Source organism: Aedes aegypti, chromosome 1 (genome assembly GCF_002204515.2).
Source record: "Aedes aegypti strain LVP_AGWG chromosome 1, AaegL5.0 Primary Assembly, whole genome shotgun sequence".
Classification (NCBI taxonomy): Eukaryota; Metazoa; Arthropoda; class Insecta; order Diptera; family Culicidae; genus Aedes; species Aedes aegypti.
In genome coordinates, this window is record NC_035107.1 from 227,319,391 (window position 1) to 227,342,379 (window position 22,989).

Sequence of the window (22,989 nt, forward strand, 5' to 3'; positions counted from 1 at the left end):
TGTACAGAACGATTCAATTTATATGTGTTTCGATTAGGTGTACTTCACTGAAGCCTTAAGTGTCCGTAATATGAATCAAAACGGTACCGAGCGGACTTGGATCAGATTTGTGTCCTTCAAGATAATCCGTAGATGGAAGGCAATCTTCTTTGAGGGACTCGGTTCTGATGATACTTAGAGATTAAACAGTCCTAAAGTGCAACTGCTTCAGGTATTCTTACTACCTTCTGTGCCAGATTTGTTGGAGATGGCGCTGAATTTGCTCGAAATAGCCGAACTAGTAGTCGCTTAGACTTGCGACGAGAAGAGATTGATGGTTGAAACCAGGACCAGATGTGAGATTCCGGGGACATTGGACAGGTTAGATGAACATTAGAGCAATAGGATTTTAACTGAGTCACATATGCACATATGCGAGTTGGACGAGGATGTTTTCTTTTTTTTTTTTTCGGAGGCGACATCTCCTCTCGTCTGTAGAGCATTTGTGACCATGTACAAAAAATTATCAAATTTGTACAACGCTAGTGTGTATGATTCATAAGTTTAACCCAATATATGATCAGGTATTTAATTTGTTGATTTTCATTCTTGGTCAGAGCGTCATGTTAGTCGCTATACACAGTATTGGACAAAACGACCAACTTTGGTAATCTACATTTCAGTTATTTATGGACCGATATGAATGAAATTTTTACAGGACCTCAGACATAACTTGAATTTTAACATATATTTTTAAATATTTTTTTCCAATCGCGATCGTGCTATGAAAATTATATGGCAGGATTTGCAGAAAGAAATCAAGAAACGTTTTGCTCAGTTAAGAAACAAAAATTTTGAAAATAAGATTTCTCAATTGGACCCTGGCTCTAAGCCCTTTTGGAAATTATCTAAAATCTTGAAAAAACCTCAGAAGCCAATACCGGCATTGAAAGAGGAAAACAAATTATTACGAACTAATTGCGAAAAAGCTCAAAAACTTGCTATGCAGTTTGAAAGTGCGCACAATTTTAATTTAGGACTTACTAGTCCAATTGAAAATCAAGTTACTCAGGACTTCGAAAATATTCTCAATCAAGAGAACGTTTTCGAAAATGCCTGGGAGACTGATTCGGAAGAAGTGAGAACTATTATTAAAAAAATTCAAAAATATGAAAGCTCCTGGCGATGATGGAATTTTCTACATCCTCATCAAGAAACTTCCAGAAAGTAGCTTATCATTTTTAGTTGATATGTTTAACAAATGTTTTCAGTTAGCATATTTTCCTGACAAATGGAAAAATGCTAAGTTTGTTCCAATTTTAAAACCAGACAAAAATCCTGCAGAAGCTTCTAGCTATTGTCCAATCAGTTTGCTTTCCTCCATCAGTAAACTTTTTGAAAAGGTTATTTTGAACAGAATGATGGCCCACATCAACGAAAATTCAATTTTTGCCAATGAACAGTTCGGATTCCGCCATGGACATTCGACTACTCATCAACATTTACGTGTAACAAATTTGATCCATTCCATCAAATCTGAAGGCAATTCTACTGGTCTTGCACTTCTAGACATAGAAAAAGCATTCGACTGTGTTTGACATGAAGGTTTGATCGTAAAAATTGATAAACTTTAATTTTACAGCAAACATTGTTAGAATAATTCAAAGTTATCTGTCAAATCGTACGCTTCAGGTTAATTATCAGAACTCCAGATCTGAAAGACTTCCTGTAAGAGCTGGTGTTCCCCAAGGCAGCACTTTGGGTCCAATATTATACAATATTTTCACATCTGACTTACCTGAGTTACCTCAGGGATGTCAAAAATCCTTGTTTGCGGATGACACAGGTCTCTCCGCCAAAGTCCTTCTGCGTGTCATCTATAATCGTTTCGAAAAAAGTTTGGATATATTTTCTTCATACTTGCAAACATGAAAGATTTTTAATAATGCTTCCAAAACTCAACTAATAATATTTCCTCATAAACCAAAAGCTCTTTATTTGGAACCATCAAGTGGACATGTTGTCACGATGAGAGGGGTTTTAATAAATTGGTCAGATGAAGTTAAGTATCTAGGGCTCATGCTAGATAAGAATTTAACTTTCAAAAATCACATTGAGGGCATTCAAGCCAAATGCAATAAACATGTTAAATGTCTATATTCCCTTATCAATAGAAAATCAAAACTTTGTCTTAAGAACAAGCTTTTGATATTCAAACAAATTTTCAGGCCAGCCAAGTTGTATGCTGTACCAATATGGACTAGCTGTTGTAATACCAGGAAGAAAGCTCTGCAGAGAATTCAAAATAAAATTTTGAAAATGATTCTGAAGTTTCCTCTCTGGTATAGTACCAATGAGTTACATAGAATATCCAATGTTGAAACATTGGAACAAATGTCAAATAACATAATACATCATTCCAGGCAAAAATCGTTACAATCTTCTATTGCCACAACTAATGCGTCATATGTTTAGGTTAAGTTAGGTTAAGTTAATTCAAAGCGTTTTAATTTCTCTTATAAGCATGTGAAATCAACTCACCTGTAAAAAATCTGAACTGTTACGGCAAATGACATGTAATATGTTGTTAACAAAATGTTAAATTTGTTTTACCAAATTAGGATGATAGTGTCACAGAACACCTAGATATAGGAAATGAATGTAATGTTTAGAATGATACTACCGTTAACTCTCCATTACTCGATATTCCGTATCTCGATATCGAGTAAGAGAACCATAGTAAAAGTTAGTTTTCATGGCTAACTCAATGGTCCCTTGGAACGCAGTTGCACTGCTTTTGTGTTCTGTAACTCGATACCTCCCTAACTTGATGGTCCCTTCAATATCGAGTAAGGGAGAGATGACTGCAATAAAGAAATTAAAAAAAAAAAGAACTATGCGAAAAACTCTGCCGACAGCTATTTTCGCTAGCAGTGAAGTGAATTACTGCTTACATTCAGGATGTTCTTGTTTTAGCACTGACTATTTCTTAAACTAACACTTAGGAGCTAATTATTTGTATATCAATGATAATTGAGCCTTTTTTTAAAGTTCTTTGAAAATCAGCTTCGAAATACACTACTAATGCATGCTAACTATAGTTCATTATAGTTTTTTTTATTTCGGCCAAACGGCATTCGGCTAAATCACCTGGAACCCTTTCTTTGCCCGGCCTGTATCCAACTTCTTCGTAGATAACTGCAAAACAGTAGCTCATCAGCGCCGTCTGGTAGCAAAATTTTGAATCAATTGACTCTACAAGGATAATTCTTGACTTACTATATAACTTTGCTGAAGACGCCATCTTTCCAATTTCGTCATGGTCCTGAAACATACGTAAAACATGCTCACTAGCATTGCCTGGTTGCAACATCTCTAATTTCTTGGCTAAAATAATGATAGCCCTCGAGCTACCGAACAGCTCCGCCGGAAACGCCACCTTTCTAAGTCATCAGGCTCCTGAAATATCTGCAAACAAAAGTGTCATGCTCACTAGTGCCACCTGGTGACAAAGTTTTGCATCAACTAGCTCGAACAAGCCCTTGACTTACTGAACAACTTTGTTGGAGGAATTGTATGAAATCCTTTTATAATTCAGTAGTCGAATCCCGTAAAGACGTATTTCTTGCTTTTTTCACTTTCTATCAATCAGTAGAAAGCGAAGTAAAGAAATAACCTCCAAACGCAAACGCAACTCAGAGAACATAAATACCTTTAGCATGTTGAACCAGAAACGAATTAAATTATTCATCATTACATTTATTCGACCTCTCGTATTTACATATATGAAACTAATCATCTTGAATGTTACTCAAAAACAGTCAACATTTGCGTTTCCTGAACCGGTTTTCTTGTTTATAATCTTTCCCTCTATCTGCTTCAAAATTCACGTGTGATAACAGCGTAATGCACGATATTATCTGATTATAAGGGAAGCTGACATCCATTTTGTTTTATTGTGTTTATGTAAAGGGTTTGCTTTTCAGATAATAAGCAGGCGTGCGCTACCTAAGTAGTGTTTATTTGTATACAACTAATTTGAATTATTAACGTCACTCTCCTAGTCTGACGTAATAGATATGGGAATTTAAATCATCTCACCAACAAAAACATTGTAATATTCCGCGAACTGAGGGTAAAGTGCGACACGGAAGAGAGACAGGAAAGAAAGAAGCATCTCCGATTACACGACTGAAAGCACGTTCCCACTGAGAAACACAGTGTACTCTGCACTTTGCTTTTGACGCTTTTCTAAAGGCACAGTCAATAAGCCTGAATAGTATGCAATAAACAAACAAAGAAACATTCAATTTTCCTCTTTCAGGATGACCACCACGTCTGCCAATTGCGGCAACAGTCTGACCTGGGACTACATCACGTTCTTCGTGTTCGTGATCGTATCGACCTTGGTTCCCCTGTGGGGTCGCTTCTTCGGACGCAAGGAAAAAACCAAAGCCGAATATGTCTTCGGGATGGGCACCATATCCGTCGGGGCCATGATGCTGTCGATCGCTCGCGGAACACTCGGCGTCCGGTCGTTGCTCGGGTATCCCAGCGAACTGTTCTACCGAGGATCGGCCATGTGGGAAACGCTGTATGGCATGGTGACTGCGTATCCTATTGTATGCTACGTCTTTATTCCGGTGTACTTCAATTTGGGGATCACCTCGGTGTATCAGTATCTGGATTTGAGGTGAGTTTCCTCGATCGGTATGTGAATCACAACATCTAATGATCGCCTTCAAACAGATTCAACAGCCGCTTGGTGCGTTGCCTAGCATCCGGAACGTACGTAGTTCGAGCTTTGCTGATTCTGGGCGTTACACTCTACACTCCAGCAGTTGCTTTGAACACTGTCGTTGGAGTCCCGTACTGGGCCTCGCTGTTGTTGATCACCGTTACCACCATTACGTTCAACCTTCTGGGAGGCCTTAAAGCTGCCATTAAAGCGGATGTGATCCAAGGGGTTACCATGATACTGATCATGATCGCCATTGTCATTCAGTCTATGGTTAACGTTTGGAGTGTTGAAAAGATTGTTACCATTCCAGCTGAAGAAGGTACGTTGCGCTGAAATGATCAACCCTTTTTGTTTAAACAACTCTATATCATTCGACAGGACGTCTAACATTCTTGGACTTCACTGGCGACTTCACGGTTCGAGTTGACACAACTTCGGCATGGTTAGGACAGCTGTTTATGTCGTTGAGTATCTTCGGATGTCAGCAAAGCTTCGTACAGCGATACCTTAGCATGGGATCATTCCAAGAAATCCAACGCACCATCATGACCAATGTGCCGATCATCATTATACTGTTCACGCTGGTGTGGGTAGTTGGAATGGGAATATTTTCCGTGTATGTGGACTGCGATCCACTGGCAGCTGGCTTCATCAGTAAAATTGATGAAATAGCTGCTTTCTTTGTACAGGATAAGTTTCATTACCTTCCGGGGTTCTTGGGGTTGTTTATGGGTTCGCTCCTGAATGGTGCGTTGACATTGAATGTGTCCAACATCAACGCAGCGGCGACCGTCACTTGGGAAGACTTCCTGGCACCTTTGCCGTATTTCAAGGATACCCGTGACAAAAGGCAACTGCGCATGATTCGGATAATCGGTGCCGTATATGGAGTGATCGTTATGGGCATAGGATTCGCCGTGGGATTGCTGTCCGGAGTGATCGAGAGCAGCATGCTGATGACTTCGGCCACGTCCGGCCCATTATTGGGGGTGTTCCTCCTGGCGATGCTGGTCCCGGTTGCCAACTGGAAAGGGGCCGCCAGTGGAATGATCCTTTCACACATTGTTACTCTTTGGATTACGTTTGGAGGGTTGACGATCGATAACGAGACACCGTTGCTTCCAACGTCTGTCGAAGTGAGTAATTCACAACAGTTCTACTGTGTCAATTATTTAACTGATCTCTGATCTCTCTAGGGTTGCACCAACGAAACTTTCTCCAGTGGAATTGTAAAGCGATCGGACTCTTGGCTCGTATCTTCCATTGCCACAACGGATGCGTTTCAAGACCAGTCCAGTCTCAACGCTACAAGTCAGATCCGTGAGTTCCCGGAAAGTCTGTACGCCATATCGTACATGTACTACAGTTTGATCGGAACGTTCATTACAATGCTGGTTGGAACGGTTGTAAGCTACGTTACTAGCGATCGGGAAGAGGATGCCTACGATCAACGGTTGCTTTACTCGATGGTTTACAAACTGAGCCGCGCTTGTCCTGGGGAGGAACGGCATTATGTCGACAACCCGAAAATTAAAACCAAATCGGTGAAGAACTTGGAGGGGAAGTCTAACGAAACGTTTGATGGAAAGACCGAGGGCAAGGTTTAACATGTATTGATATTATTTTAGATTGATTAAGATTCAGATAAGTTGGTTAAGATAATAGTGTTTGTTCAATTAAAATGGGCTAATAAACTGTATTTGTAGTTCATTCAACATAACTATATGAATCAATTTATTACAACTTTAAAATCTGCTACATTTAAATACATACTAATTTACTTTGAACGAAAAAAAACAACGAAATTCATCAGCCCGTGGTAGCACATTATGATTTAGTATAATATTTCGGCAAATTTCTTCTTCTTTGGGTAATCTGTTTGTCAAAGAGGAGATAAGACTCTGTGAACCTTATAAGCTGATTTGCATATTACCCCATTAATTTTCTGATCAGAAATGGCATACCAGAAGACAGATCGCGGAATAAAAGCTTTAAAATCCTCGAAAAGTTATGACTTTGATTTGAGAACAATTGATCGTTAGCACACATGCCGAGCGATTCATTGCTCGCGGAGCGGAGTTTGTTGTTAGGCCTTGACGACTAATGGTTTATCGTTGTTGCTATTGCGGCACTTATATTAAATCCACATCCAGCGACGGCGGTAACGCGCAGAAGATATGCGCGCAATTCAAACGATAAGATATGCGCAACACAAATGTTTCAAATTTGCTAAATCTGAAACATTTGGTGATTTTTATTATCACTACGACAGTATATCGACATTTTCAGATAATCGCATTACGTGGATTTATCTTGCAGAACACAATATGCTCGCTTGATAAAGAACAACCGCGATGCATCATTTATTTTGTCATGATCACCACGTAAAGTGACCAGATATATTTTTCTTCAATCCGGGACAACTTTTTCATAATTAAAAATATATCTAGGTATACCACAAAAACGTTTTACCCTACATTTCTATCTCTCAAGACGATAAACAGAAAAAATGTTTTTATTATAATTTCATAGCTCAGTGGACAAAAATATCTAATATATTTAAAAATGTTCTATTCTGAATAGCTACCTTGTCTTAAGTATGAAAAATCGCACATTATTAAATGCGACATTATTAAGCAATACCGCAATACAATATTGACCCAATTTTGTCAGCCCCTCGATGAATTTTAGGCTGACATATACGCTAAGAAAATATTATATTAGATGGCTTAAATACCATTCTAAAACCATATTCGGTCTATTAACTCATTGTGATGCATTTTTACGCATTAATCTTGGTTAGTAGAAACATATTTAATATACGGAAATGATTTTTCGGGAATTATTTAATTCATGCATAAAGATCCAAAATTCTGTATTGTGAATGAAATTAGCCATTTTTTTTATGTAAACCAAAAACAAAACAAAATGAAACAACGTTAAATATTCGCATGAAAAGCATTTAATTCCACTTAAATCTTGTAAGTGTGAAACATTTATATTTCATTTGATGCTCTTCGTTAACTCAAATCACTCCCACTTCTCTGCCGCTTCGAACCGCTCCACAAGCTTGCAGTTGTTCTTCCCACATTTTTTTCCAGCCAGCTCCCGACGATCGCAATGAAGCTCTTCCCTGAATCAAACTGAAAAAGTTAGTCGAAATGACTAAATACCAAGATGAATGGTACAATCGACTTACTTTACTTTTGCTGGCGCTACGTCCTTCAAGACATGACCTGCGCCACAATGTTACGCCAACTAACTCGGTTCATGGCTGCTAACCTCCAATTCCTCGATCGCCCCACACTTCCAAGATCCTGCTCCACTTGGTCAAACCACCTAGCTCGTTGCGCTCCCCTTCGTCTTGTACCGGCCGGATTTGAGTTGAACACCATTTTTGCGGGATTGTTGTCCGGCATTCTCACAACGTGTCCCGCCCATCGTACCCTTCCAGCTTTGGCGACTTTCGTGATACTGGGTTCACCGTAGAGTTGCGCAAGCTCGTGGTTCATTCTTCTCCTCCATACGCCGTTCTCACATACTCCGCCGAAGATCGTCCTAAGCACACGTCGTTCAAAAACTCCTAGCGCTTGCAGGTCCTCTTCGAGCATTGTCCACGTCTCATGCCCGTAGAGGACTACCGGTCATATTAGCGTCTTGTACATGGTACACTTAGTACGGAAGTGAAGTTTACCAGACCGCAAGGTCTTGTGGAGTCCATAGTAAGCACGACTTCCGGCGATGATACGTCTTCGAATTTCTCTGCTGCAGTTGTTATATGACGTTATCAATGATCCGAGGTAGACGAATTCGTCCACTACCTCGAACTCATCCCCGTCGATCGTCACGCGTCTGCCTATGCGAGCTCTATCGCGCTCGGTTCCTCCAGCCAGCAGATATTTCGTCTTCGACGTATTTACCTTCAATCCAACCCGATCTGCTTCACGTTTCAGCCTGGTATACTGTTCAGCAACCACCTGGAACGTTCTTCCGACAATGTCCACGTCGTCAGCGAAACAAATGAACTGGCTGGATTTATTGAGGATCGTGCCCCGCATGTTGAAGCCCGCCCGTTTCATAACACCTTCGAGCGCAATATTGAACAGGAGGCAGGAAAGACCATCGCCTTGTCGAAGTCCTTTGCGTGTTTCAAACGGGACCGATAAAGCACCCGATATCTTCACACAGCACAGTACACTATCCATCGTAGCTTTGATCAGTCTAGTCAGTTTCCCGGGAAAACCGTTCTCGTCCATAATCTTCCATAGCTCTTCGCGGTCGGTGGTATCATAGGCCGCTTTGAAATCGATGAATATGTGGTGCGACACTTTTGGAGGATCTGCCGCAACATAAAGATTCGGTCTGTCGTCGATCGCCCGTCCACAAATCCGGCTTGATAACTTCCAACAAATCTGCTTGCCAGTGGCGATAGACGGCGGAAGATGATCTGGGAAAGCACTTTATAGGCTGCATTAAGAATGGTGATCGCACGATAGTTCTCACATTCTAACTTGTCACCCTTTTTGTATATTGGGTATATTATTCCCTCCTTCCACTCCTCCGGTAGCTGTTCTGTATCCCAGATCCTGGCTATCAATCGGTGCAGACAAGTGGCCAACCTGTCCGGGCCCATTTTAATAAGTTCCGCTCCAATACCATCCTTTCCAGCTGCTTTGTTGTTCTTGAGCTGTTTGATAGCATCCTTAACTTCACTTATTGTGGGAGTTGGCACGTCTCCCTCATCCGCCGTACTGATGAAGCCATTCCTCCTGCTGTCCTGATCTTCCTCCTCTGCGCCGTTTAGGTGTTCATCGTAGTGCTGCTTCCACCTTTCAATCACCTCACGTTCGTCCGTCAAGATACCACCATCCTTATCCCGGCACATTTCGGCTCGCGGCACAAAGCCTTTGCGGGATGCATTTAGTTTCTTGTAGAACTTACGTGTTTCTTGAGAACGATACATTTGCTCCATCTCTTCGCACTCCAACCAGTGCTGGAAAAGTTCGAATCACGAAGCAGCTCACGAGTGTATACCAACCCATAACAAACATCACAGACTCGGGATCTGGCTAGGTGTGAGTAAGCCCGCACCCGTCTGCTCGGGAGAACATGTCAAAAGAAGTAGCAACAAGCTCGCGAGCGTTTACTCGCGAGTAACCGAGCAAGGTGTGATTTATTATGGTTTTGACAGACAAATTAATTGTATAACCATCATATCGATAGTAAACTACTAGTTTGTAGTCAAAAGCCCTTGAAAACCATAAATCTTGGAGGGTAAGCAGCTTTTTTCCCAAAAGCACAATATGACTCTGAGCAGCTCCGAAAACGTTCGCGAATCACTTTTTGCTTCAGTTACTCGGGAGTCGACAGATGCGAGTAAACCAGCGCTATGACGCTCGGGAGCGTTTTGTTTTGTTTTTGTTCCAGTTCAGATGAAGCGTTCGCCACTTTCCATCACTGACTCCAACTCTTCCAGGCGGCGCTTTTTATCCCGGAATAGATGGGTTTGCTGTCTTCGCTTCTGTTTGTATCGTTCCACGTTTTGACGGGTGCCTTGCTGCAGCATCATTGCCTGCGCTGCATTCTTCTCGTCCAAAACCGTCTGACACTCCTCGTCGAACCAACCGTTCCCTCGATTTGGTTCCACGAACCCAATGGTACCTTCCGCTGCGTTGTTTATGGCTGCTTTGAGACTACTCCATCAGTCCTCAAGAGGGGCTTCGGTGAGCTCTCCCTCTTCCGGCAACGCTGCCTCAAGGCTTTGCGCGTATTCAGTTGCGACTTCGGGTTGCTTGAGTCGCTCCAGATTGTACCGGGGCGGGCGTCGGTACCGAATGTTGTTTACAACGGAGAGTCGTTGGCGCACTTTAACCGTCACAAGGTAGTGGTCCGAATCGATGTTTGCGCCGCGATAGGTTCTGACGTCGATAATGTCCGAGAAGTGCCTTCCATCAATCAAAACGTGGTCGATTTGTGATTCAGTCTGTTGGGGTGATCTCCAGGTGTACCGATATGGGAGGCTGTGCTGGAAGTAGGTACTACGTATGGCCATGTTTTTGGAGGCGGCGAAATCAATCAGTCTAAGGCCGTTTTCATTCGTAAGCTGGTGAGCGCTGAACTTCCCTATAATCGGTCTAAATTCCTCCTCCTGGCCAACCTGAGCGTTGAAATCTCCGATAACGATTTTGACATCATGGCTTGGGCAGCCGTCGTATTCACGTTCCAGCTGCACGTAGAAAGCGTCCTTATCGTCATCGTCACTTGCTAGACACAGCCCTCACGTGCACGTTGATTATGCTGATATTGAAGAAACGGCCTTTGATCCTCAACTTGCACATTCTGTTGTCGATTGGCCACCACCCAATCACGCGCCTCTGCATTTCGCCCATCACGATAAAAGCTGTGCCCAGCTCATGTCTATTGCCGCAGCTCTGGTAGATGGTATAACCATCCCTATACGTATGTACCGTCGACCCTTTCCAGCAAACCTCCTGCAGCGCTACGATGTCGAACTTGCGGACCCTCAATAATTCGGAAAGAATGCGGGTACTTCCCAAGAAATTGAGAGACTTACAGTTCCATGATCCGAGTTTCCAATCGTTAGTCCGTTTTCGATGCCTGGGTCTATGCCGATTGTTCCGGTCCGAATTTACATTGTATGCTTCCTGTACTGATGATTTTTACGGCTGGCTTGTAAGGCCTGCACCAACCCCCTGTCTCGCCGGAGGATCATCGTGCACAGCACTGTTTAGAGTCCCACGCTGGCACTAGGACGATGATCAGCCGCTCCTAACATGGAGAACAGACGCTGTTTTGAGCCGCCCCTAACATGGAGAACAGACGCTCTGATAAGCTACACCCTCAGAAGAGAGGAGCCCCCCTTCCCTGTCAGCATACGACCAAGGTTCCACCAGGGTTGGTTACCCGATCTTCCCTACGGTTACTCGTACCCCAGGCGGCACCACGGGGAGGTAGGGATAGGAGTTACTGGACAAGAGGCTAAGGACCACAAATGGGGTCTATTTTATACCTGCAGGTACGCGAAGTACCAATGCACAGTGGTCCAGGAATCAGTTTTACGCGGAAAGATGCATTTTGAGCTTTAGAATGAAACATTAGACAAAAACGGTCTTCTACAAAGTTGTTTGTATTAGTTAAGCCCTTTGTTTGGTGTTATTGAAAATTAGGGTGGACCACATTTTCATAGAAATTGTGTAATTAATTTTCTTATTTGTAGAAATTATATTATACGTGCTTCAGCAAAGTTATAGACCATTCAATTTCAAGCAACTTTTCCAAAAAAAGTTTTTTTGTATCTCTTAAATTGACCGATTTAGAGCTTTTTTCCTGCAGTGACATAGGGTGGTCCGAACAAAACTGGTTTTCTGTCTCTAGAGTTTTCAATTCAAATTTCTCATCAAAGTAGTCTATGAAACACTTTTAGAGCTTTGAAAAATGCGTAATTTGGTGAGTGAAGATACTCGCTATCTCCTTCCGTTTAGGAGTAATTGTTGTTTTTCTCTCAAAAACATGCCCACTCTGATTGGGGCAAACATAAAAAATATCTTTTGACGGCATTCAAAAGGCAAAATAAAATTGTATATTATATCAAAAAATAACAAATGTGTTATTTTTGTAACTTTAATAAAATGCCTTGAAAAACGAAGGATTTTAAGCAGAAAAACATTAATAACTTTTGAACTAAAATAGATATCATCAATATTTTTGCATGAAAATTTGCGTTTTGTTAAGTTCTTAAAGTCGTTCATAGACTGCTTTGACGAGAAATCTGAAATAAGAAAGATAGGGCTTTAAAACTATTTTGAAGATTTTCATTGTATGTATTTCTTTATTATTTTGCATTTTGAGCATGAAAATGAAATTTTAGACAAAAATGATCTTGTACAAAATTGTTTCTCAAAATGTAAGCTTTAATACTGTGTCATTTGAAACTAGGGTAGTCCACAATATCACACATATCATATAATCAACTTTTTTATTTGCAAAAATACTGGTATATGCTCTTAGGCAAAGCGGTAGAACTTGAAATTTTGATCAACTTTGCCAAAAAAAGTTTTTCTGTAGCTCAAAATTTGACCAATCTAGAGCATTTTTTCCTAATCATCGCAGGGTGGTCCAACAAAAATAAGTTTTTCGACTCTTGTTTTTTAAATATTATTTTCTCGTCAAAGTCGTCTATGAACGACTTTTAGAACTTAACAAAACGCAAATTTTCATGCAAAAATATTGATGATATCTATTTTAGTTCAAAAGTTATTAAAGTTTTTGTGATGAAAAATATTTGACTTTGAAGACGTTTTATTAGAGTTACAAAAATAACACATCTGTAATTTTTTGATATAATATTCAATTTTATTTTGTCTTTTGAACGCCGTCAAAAGATATTTTTTATGTTTGCCCCAATCAGAGATATTCACAATCAAAGTAGGCATGTTTTTGAAAGAAAAACAACAATAACTCATAAACGGAAGGAGATAGCGAGTTTCTTCACTCACCAAATTACGCATTTTTCAAAGCTCTAAAAGTGTTTCATAGACTACTTTGATGAGAAATTTGAATTGAAAACTCTAGAGCCAGAAAACCAGTTTTGTTCGGACCACCCTATGTCACCGTAGGAAAAAAGCTCTAAATCGGTCAATTTAAGAGATACAAAAAACTTTTTTTGGCAAAGTTGCTTGAAATTGAATGGTCTACAACTTTGCTGAAGCATGTATAATATAATTTCTACAAATAAGAAAGTTAGTCACACAATTTCTATGAAAATGTGGTCCACCCTAATTTTCAATAACACCCAACAAAGGGCTTAACTAATACAAACAACTTTGTAGAAGACCGTTTTTGTCTAATGTTTCATTCTAAAGCTCAAAATGCATCTTTCCGTGTAAAACTGATTCCTGGACCATAGTGCAATAGTACGCATTGTCCAGTCATTTACCACCCATTGGTACAATCGAACTTACCCTTATATGCATTTGGTTGCTTTGTTTTGTCACTCCTACGCTGCTTGTGGCGGTGGTGGATAATTTGCTGTAGAACAAATTATTTAGGGAACTTGTTCCACATTTTGATTTTAAATGTTTTCAATGATTTTCACGCGGAAGAGACTTCACTGTTGGTTGAATATTGCACATCAAACTTCTTAGAACGTGTACTTTCAAGAAACCACCGGATATCTTTGACGTTACGTGATTGCAATGGGATAGTGTAGAACAAAATAACAAGAAATAATTTTGGTTAAGTCTCAAGAGTAGCGTGATTCACTACATATGATCGTCAAAAAATATTTCGTGATTAAGCATGGAAAGGTATAAAACATAATATTTCGATGACTTATTTTAAAGTTTCTCAATGATTAAAATGGGATTAAGTTGGGAAAATATTAAATCTCATACTAATTAGTATTTTTGCCTTTCTCCGTGTAATGGGGAACCTGACTAAATTACTTAATAGGAAAGCCGGGTGTAGTTTCTGGACGAGTTCAAGAGGGAAGCATGAAAAAATTTAATCTTGAACGAATACTTTGAAAAGTCTCATCTACAGTATCGGACATATAAAATGCACCAAAGCCGTTTTCCCATACAAAATGATCAACTTCAGAAAGCTATATCTCCGCCGTTTCTCAACCGATTTTTCTCATTTTTTCTGTAACGAACTACAAATTTCCTCAATTTTCGAAAACTATAGTGAAAGTTGTGTGAAAACTATTGATTAAAGAGTTACAGATAGGTCGAATTTTGACATAAAAAATGCACCAAGGCACAAAGTAATGTAGCAGAAAAACTACTCGTCGTAGCATCTTGGTGTCTTCAGCGCATTTGTTTATTGCGTGATAAGGACCAAAATCGCTGAAGACACCAAAAAGATACGACGCATAGTTTGCCTGATACATTACTTTTCGTCTTGGTGCATTTTTTATGTCAAAATTCAACCTATCTGTAACTTTTAAACCAATAGTTTTCACACAACTTTTTCTACAATTATCAAAAATTGAGGTAATTTGTAGTTCTTCACAGCAAAAATGAGAAAAAGCGGTTGAGAAACGGCGGAGATATAGCTCTCTGAAGTTGACCATTTTGTATGGGAAAACGGCTTTGGTGCATTTTATATGTCCGATACTGTATGTATCCAGTATGTTTCCGGAACAATTTATAAAATTATTACATGAATATTTTTGAAAAAATTGTTCATCAGGATTCCATGGAATATTTTTGGAGTGGTTTTAAAAGAATTTCTTGGAGGAATTCATGAATGAACCTACACACCCAGTTTCTTGTTGTATAGTTGTATTAATTGTCAGGTTGCTGAGTAACGTAGCAAGATTTACCGATACTCGAGATCTTATGAAATTCGTTTGCACATCTCCATCGCGGGTTATTGATTAAACCTTCTGGCAAGATATTTTTAAAAAGCCTGATTGTTTGGTAGACTATAAGATTTATAACCTTTAATGACGTAACTATTGTATAAATACGGGTGCTGGAGACAATCTTTGAAGAATTCAAACACAAGATTAATTCCCGTAGTAAAATTGTTCTATGGACCGATGCACGAGTTTACTATTCGACGTTTGAGCGGTGCCGTGTTATTTACGTGACCATGGTAACCGGTGAATATGGCACCGCTCAAACCTCACAATAATTTATTTTATTTTTGAATTCCAATCACGTGAAGCGAAAATTCGTTCAATTTCATTGTTAACATTATGCAGAGATTTTCAAAAAAATGTAGGTTAGAAGCACCGGTTTTGACCAGCTTAAAAAAATATTTATAAAAAAATATATATGAAAAGCTGTACTGTTAATTTGACAAATGAAAATTTTTGATCCATATTATGTTTGAACCATATCGGAACTGAACAGAAACCTTTTTAGTCAATATAGACCACCAGAACCAGTTCCAGCCACATTTTCAATTTCGATTCATAAATTGGTCAATCACAATGGTTTTTATGTCAGTAGCCAAATCAGGATTCCCTGGCCAAATGAGGTGTATAAAAATTAAAAAAAGAAGATTTTTTTTCTTTCACGATTTGGATTAATTCGGACAAATAAATGAATGCAGTTCTAACATGTGAATGTGTTCTACTTAACAGGTAGTGTTTCATGCTCATTTGCTGCATGAATCGGAGTATAGCTAATTATGGCTACATTTGACGCTATGGCCAAAACCGGTGCTTTTACCATAGCAAAAATTTACATTTTAACCTCAAAATACCTGTGCCCAGAGCTGACTAAATTGTCCTAAGATTTAAGTGCGCTTCAAGGTAAAGTGGAATCGAAGCCACATATTGAATTTTCAATAACTCAAATTTCGAAAACCAAACAACGCAAAAGCTTATAATTTAATCGATTGATCACCACCAGCGAATGACGAATCGGTAAGACGCAAATAATTATCTGATTCTCTACATTTCACTTTTCAAAATTAGAGGTGACTTCAATTCATCTTCAACTTAACATAGTAGAGACAGAAATTGTTGCGTATCCATCTCAATATTGATCATTTTTTTGTTAAATTTTCCATGAGAATAAGGAACATCCATAATCGCAGTAAATTTCGGCATGACATTTAAATAATTATTGTCGCGCGCCCACCAAATCGGAACGCGCGTGTGGGACACGCGACGTGTGACTCGTTCCCGACATAACTGTCATAATGACATGTGTGGCGCTGCATTCTTACGATGTTTATGAACACAGCGCACTATTCACATATTAGCTGCGACGCACGGGGCCCGAGAAAACAATAATAATAAATAAATGTTGGTCTTGATTTCTACCGGATACATAATATATATCAATTATTGTTGATCAACTGATCAAATCCGGGACGTTTTCCGGTACCGTAAAATGGGGTGTTAAGGACTCGTGGGGTTTTAAGGGATTGAACTTCTCCATCAAGTTTGACAAGTCACAAAAACGTCGAAAGTCGATATATCAGTCATCTGAAATGCTTGATTTGTTCGGAGGATTGTGAACTGCAGTATGTGATAGGGAATGTCTAATAAAATAAAGTATTGTGGAGTCTAGATATTGAAAACGATTCAAACATTTTTTGTTCAAATTTTATAGGCTAAATACATTATTCTACAAAACTATGAAACAATATTAAGATAAATATGTGAGGAACTTAGAAGATAAGTATATTTAATTGAGATCACAATGTAGGCAACAAATTTTGAAAATTTTATCTAGATTTCGAGTTTTATTATTTTTTATGGAAAAAGTCTGTTTTTGAAAATATGTGGGGTGTTAAGGGATTATCTTTTCTACTTTTTTCAAGTTACTAAACTCATTCGATTTATGCTGTAATATATTTCAATATACTTTTGCCTTACTCCGTGAGGTAGGACTGCATTATAAAAGTTAGGGACCCTGTTTTGTTTGTTACTGAATATCTCCAAAAATGTCTAATCTCAAAAATTGGTTAAATTGGTTGGAAAATCTTGTTAACTACGTATCAAAGTAAATATAGGATTTTTCTAGATATTATTTCCAAAACTTGTTCGAACTTATTGGTAAAATTTTTGATAAGTTATAAGGATTATTTTACTTGGAAATGCAAAATGGTTTTGCAGCCGTTGTTTCTTTCAGTGGTAATTCTATGAAGTGGTAAACAAAAATAATATTTTGTCATTTCTCAGAGTCTATAAATGAAAAGTTGCGCGAAGTGTTAAAACAAATCTATCGAGCTGTCAAACCTTCCAGCTATCAAACAGATCAGCAAAACAAATAAAGGCTTTTTTCAAAGACGAAGGAAAACAAATAAAGGCTTTTTTCAAAGATTCCTCTTCGCGTAACTCTCTGTACATAGACTCTGTCATTTCTGAGCTCTTTTTGAGAAACTTCGCGGCCTCGTCGGGCACTTAACGTGTTATATAGTGAGCGTTAAATTTCCGCTACATACTGGAACACTTTTCTTCTTCGGTATTTTTCGACCATGCCACTGGGTGTTGCATGCAAATACTTTGTTTAGTGTAGTGTTATATTTTCAGGACAAATTGACTATTTCCCTATTAAAAATAGAAGCTTGTTGAAATTATCCTTATACTATAAATTATTTGAGAAGTTGCTCTGCATAGCTTACAGGATTCGTAAACTGCAAATATTTAGGTTATGATCCTGTTGCATATAAGTATAAAAATCATTTCAAGACAATTTTATGATGTTTTGATAGTTCCCAAATAGGATTAATAACTGTGAAAAATTTAGCAGTTAAAATGAAACGGTTTGCGTTTGCAGGAGTTCCAAGTTCAATAATATTGATGTATTATCTGATTAAGGTTGAACATATCTTATGAAATTGAATGAAAGCACCAAAGTTATTGACCAAAAAGATTATGTTTTGCTGTTTGAAAAATATGGTTTTATTTACGAAACTCAAATTCCTTAACACCCCATTTTGCATTTCCGTCAAAAATCACACATTTTCATTATTATCTCAGAAATCTGTCATGAGATCCTTACAATTGTATTTGGCTTTTGATATACACGACGAGAGAATGGTAGGGCAGTACTTTGTTCAATTATTGACATACTAGAAGTTGCTTGAAATTCTAGTTGAAATTTTTTTTCATCCCTTAACACCCCATTTTACGGTACGCTTGCTAATGCGGGACAGGTGGCTCGAATCCGGGACTGTCCCGCACAATCCGGGACATCTAGTCACTTTATCACCACGGTAGACACAACAAGGTAGGCTATTCCCACGTGTAAACAACTATTTTCAATAAAAACATGTGTCGTCATTCCTATCGCTAGGCATGGGGCTCGAAGGATAGTAAAAGAGAGCTTTGCTTTCTCTTGTACTCGTTCGAGATTGCGATAGGAATGACGTCACTACCAAATGTCATTTTTCGGAATATAATACCTGGTTTCTTTTTTATCGTGATGATCACTATATTTCCATCCTTGTTAGAGAATCATAGAAAAAGTTGGTTTTCATGGCTACCTCGATGGTCCCTTGGATTGCATTTGCACTGGTTTTGTGTTCTGTAACTCGATGCCTCCCTAACTCGATGGTCCTTTCAATATCGAGTTAGGGAGAGTTGACTGTAGTTTACCTAGTTCTTTCAGATTTATTTATTTATGAAAATTAAAATAAGTGTTGAAATATTGACACTGGAGAAAAGTCAGCATTCCTGTATGCAAAGCGCTTCGAAAATTCGGTTTCTGATCAAGGTTAACAAATCAATTTAAATTGAGGAAACATGCATGCCTCAAACCTGAAAAGCGAAATCATGCAAAAATCTTCAAATGGGTTGTGAACTATTCACGCGATGATGGCAAGTATGCAATCCATGCATGGTTGGATGTACTTAGGTATTGCTTATACCGTATCGCATTGCACTCTATTCTAGCTTCCCGTTCAACGAAATGATCCGGTAAGTATCCAGGTAGCCGTAAACATAGCCATCCATTGACATACACACACACACGTACGCACTATGGGCACTTGCCATATGGTCTGACGGCCAAAAATATGTTTGCTGTGCTAATTATGTTTCATTAATTATATTTTTTGTTCCCAAAAACATGCTCAAATTAGAGGCAAACTTTTAAATAGGACCTATAAACAAACGAGTTTTGTTTCTAATGATGCATATGACCACTTTAGCGATTGACATTAGAAAGCCATTATAAATATTTTGAAAATTTCCTTACAAAAGCGTTACGGACTGGGGGGAGGGTCAAAAATGTCCTATTGTAGCGTTACGTTATAAATAAATGATGCTGCCCAAAGAAAAAGTGCAAATATTTACAGATAAATTGGTCACGATCCTTACATCTAAAACTACTATTAAAAACAAATTTTATCCTGGGACAACCTCGAACAAAAAAGTAGGGGAGACGAAGGAGACTTGATCTCCTATTTTTTTAATGCAGCTGCAACTCTACAGGGAAATCAAATGTCTATCAAATTCTTTCAAGTAAACATGATTAACTGGATCATGCATTACAAAATTGTTGTAAATTGAATGAAGATTAGGTACTGAAAAGTTGACACTTGATCCCATTATACACAAATGTACTAATGCAATGCCAACTGAAATCGGCCAAAATGTTGTAGTTCATACTATTTTTTTAATTAAAGAAGACATTTTTTTTACTTAACTCGTTTATTTGACAGGCTCGGGCGTCGAAACCTTTCCTTTTTTTACATTGTTTGCATTTTAAAATTTGTATTTATTTTAAAAACTATGTTAGTATGGGGAAGTTTTAAGGTTAGGAAATATATGTACAGTATGGCCCATAAAAAAATGCGAAACTTGTTAAAACGAGAATATAGCAGCTTTCATCACACAGATATTGAACTCGACGCAAATAGTGAAAGTAACAGCTAAAAATCATGTCCAAACCGAAAAACTGAGTCTAAATAGATTAAACAATACAAGTAATGGATAATATTTATGTTTCATTCACATTTTCTATGTAAAAACTACCATAAAACATGATATGACGATTTTCGCATTTTTTTATGGGCCATACTGTATACAACAGGAAAGAAAATGATTTTTCTGGATTTCTTAAGCTATTCAAATTACTTAGCTGATGAAGCTTGATGGGACACGATATTTAAGGAGACTTGATCTTCCTTTTAACCATATTTACTGGAATCAAATAGAGTAGTTTTCCTCTAACACATATCATCACATATATCACAATCCTAAGAAAACCGGCTGTTTTTAAATATAATTTTATTGAAATCTCAAATATGAAGCCTCTATATTGATTGAAGGATCATCAAAGTAACCTTAAGCACTAAAAATAAGCCTTAAATCACCATCATTGATGCATACAGGCATTGGAAGACCGCAGCAAGCCGGGCGCATGCGTTTCAAATTATCTGTCACGTTTTCTTTGGTTCCGCGTTATTTGCAATTCGGTCCATTAAAAATAGACTCGGCTGATGGTGCTTTGCCACCTAAAAGATTTGTCGTACTCCAATTGTTCGCGTTTCTATCGTAAATTAAGATCAAAAAGCATATGAGTTCAAGTTGTGAGATTTGATGAAGGAGTTCAATGCTTTCTGACAATATTAAAAAAAAACTATTTAAAGTGTGAAACCCACATTCGCTGGGGATTATTGTGCTGCGAAACCTAGTTTGCTTCTTCTTCGTCTTCTTCTTCTTTCTGGCGTTACGTCCCCACTGGGACAGAGCCTGCTTCTCAGCTTAGTGTTCTTATGAGCACTTCCACAGTTATTAACTGAGAGCTTACTATGCCGATGACCATTTTTGCATGCGTATATCGTGTGGCAGGTACGAAGATACTCTATGCCCTGGGAAGTCGAGAAAATTTCCAACCCGAAAAGATCTTCGACCTGTGGGATTCGAACCCACGACCCTCAGCTTGGTCTTGCGGAATAGCTGCTCGTTTACCGCTACGGCTATCTGGGCCCGTTTTTTTTTTTTGCTTCTATTTTGTACAATTTTGAACAACGACGGAAAGGGTTATCTGTATGTACCCATGCCGTTAAGTTCTATCGACGAAAATAGATCAAACATAACACAAACTCAAACAAGCATGAAAGGACATTCTTATGATCTCCAGGTGTTACAATGACGATGTTGAAATTGACTAAACTTTATACCGTTTGCCCAAGCTGATGCAACCATTGCCAGCTCTCTCAACATCCAATACAGTACGACTTTGAACGGGATATAGTCGAGTAACCTGCAGTCGATTCGCCTCGAAACAAATTTAACAATGTTAACGCAGTCTCCGATAGGGGCGCCAAGGCATCGATACACCATTTTCTCAAAATCGCACTAAGAAGCTGCGTTGTCGATATTAGTCAACAACAGAGAAAAGCAGCGATCATTCAAATTTTTCAGGTCATCTAATCTGCCCATAAAACCATAACTGTCTCATATTGATTTTCAAACCAACACCTTCTTTCATCGGAACATTCATGTTTTAATACATACTTTACTTTGCATTTAAAATTTAACACACTTTGTTTGAAAATGTTGTGGATAAATATGAAGTAAGTGTAGTCCTATATTAAAAAATAAAGGCATAACAGTCTCTGTATGAACTTTAAACCCCAATAGCAACTGAAAAACTAAATTCACGTACAGGCTTATATTTTTTAAGATCAATAGTAGCAAAATGATTAATCTGTACGATGGTGCCAAATAAATATGGCATGCGGAAAGGTACTAAAAATTATGAACATTTGTCGCATAATCTGGAATAACGATTGTACGACATTTCCCAGAAAGCCATTTCCCAGAATGAGACATTCCCCAGAAATTCCCAAGAAAAAAAGAGATGTTTAGGCTATTAAAATTCAAGTAAATGGGAAAAAGTAAAACGAGAGCAAATTTAACTAGATAATCCGAAGAAAATTGAATTTTAATTTTCTTTCACCCTTTTTTTTATTTTTTTTAAAGACAGGAATTCCGGTTTTTGGCAGTCTTCTATTTATTTATTGGAGTATCTTTAAATAAATAATTGGGGAAATTCATCAAAAACAGCACCACCTATGATTGCCACCTAGAACCGTTTGGACGATTTTCTTCTTACAAAATTGAAGCTCGTAGAGTTGATGGATTCTGCTCAAATTTTTGCAGACAAAGATCTTTTGTAGCTTTTAAGTTTTGCTGTAGAAGAAAGTTATTAAAAACAGGGGAAATTTCCTAGTGTAATTGTGTTCCATTATTCTACATAATTACAAAACCTAGGAAGTGTGGAAACTATCCAAGAGCGCTAGCCAATCACCCGGCTTGTCAAAGCACAACCAACAACCTTGCGTTCCACTGAAGGACTGACTCGTGGAGAGAAGGCAGTCGCCCGTCAATGCAAACTCGCATATTGTGTGTCATTCTAGACTAGTCCATTCTCTAGGCTGGCTCATACCACACAGGAAGAACAGCCAATGTTCAAAAGAAGGTTTGCGTATACTGTGAAAGCAAAAAAAACAAATTGCATCATTTTTTTGTGAATATGAAGAATATTACAGGGTTTATTTACAAATTTCAAAGCGCCAAAAATGGTCATTTTATCACCCACCCACACCCTCGTAACGCTTTTTGTATGAATTTTCATTTTTCGAATTTTGTATGAGCTGAAACATTTTAAGGATACCCACCCTTCAGCGTTATTAAATTTTTGAATGGGTCCTACACTAATACAAATCACTCTTTGAAAATACAATTAGAAAGAACAGCCAATTTAAAAAGAAGGAAGAATAACTATGAAAGGAAAACAAATCCCAATTGCTTGGGTCAAGTTTGATCATAA

General features: G+C 38.4%; 1 protein-coding gene across 1 annotated transcript; it reads left to right on the forward strand.

Annotated features, from left to right (window-relative positions):
* Nucleotides 1-4,304: 4,304 nt before the first annotated feature.
* LOC5580177 (sodium-coupled monocarboxylate transporter 1) lies at nt 4,305-6,327 on the forward strand. The gene is made up of 4 exons (XM_001655542.2): nt 4,305-4,672; nt 4,729-5,039; nt 5,099-5,856; nt 5,917-6,327. The coding sequence occupies exons 1-4, from the start codon at nt 4,305-4,307 to the stop codon at nt 6,325-6,327; spliced, it is 1,848 nt and encodes a 615-aa protein (XP_001655592.2).
* The last annotated feature ends 16,662 nt before the right edge of the window (nt 6,328-22,989 follow it).

Coding starts and splice junctions, on each gene's coding strand:
- LOC5580177 (XM_001655542.2), top strand. CDS start 4,305: ATGACCACCACGTCTGCCAATTGCGGCAACAGTCTGACCTGGGACTAC. Junction 5,040..5,098: donor TACCATTCCAGCTGAAGAAG/GTACGTTGCGCT, acceptor ATCATTCGACAG/GACGTCTAACATTCTTGGAC. Junction 5,857..5,916: donor TGCTTCCAACGTCTGTCGAA/GTGAGTAATTCA, acceptor TGATCTCTCTAG/GGTTGCACCAACGAAACTTT.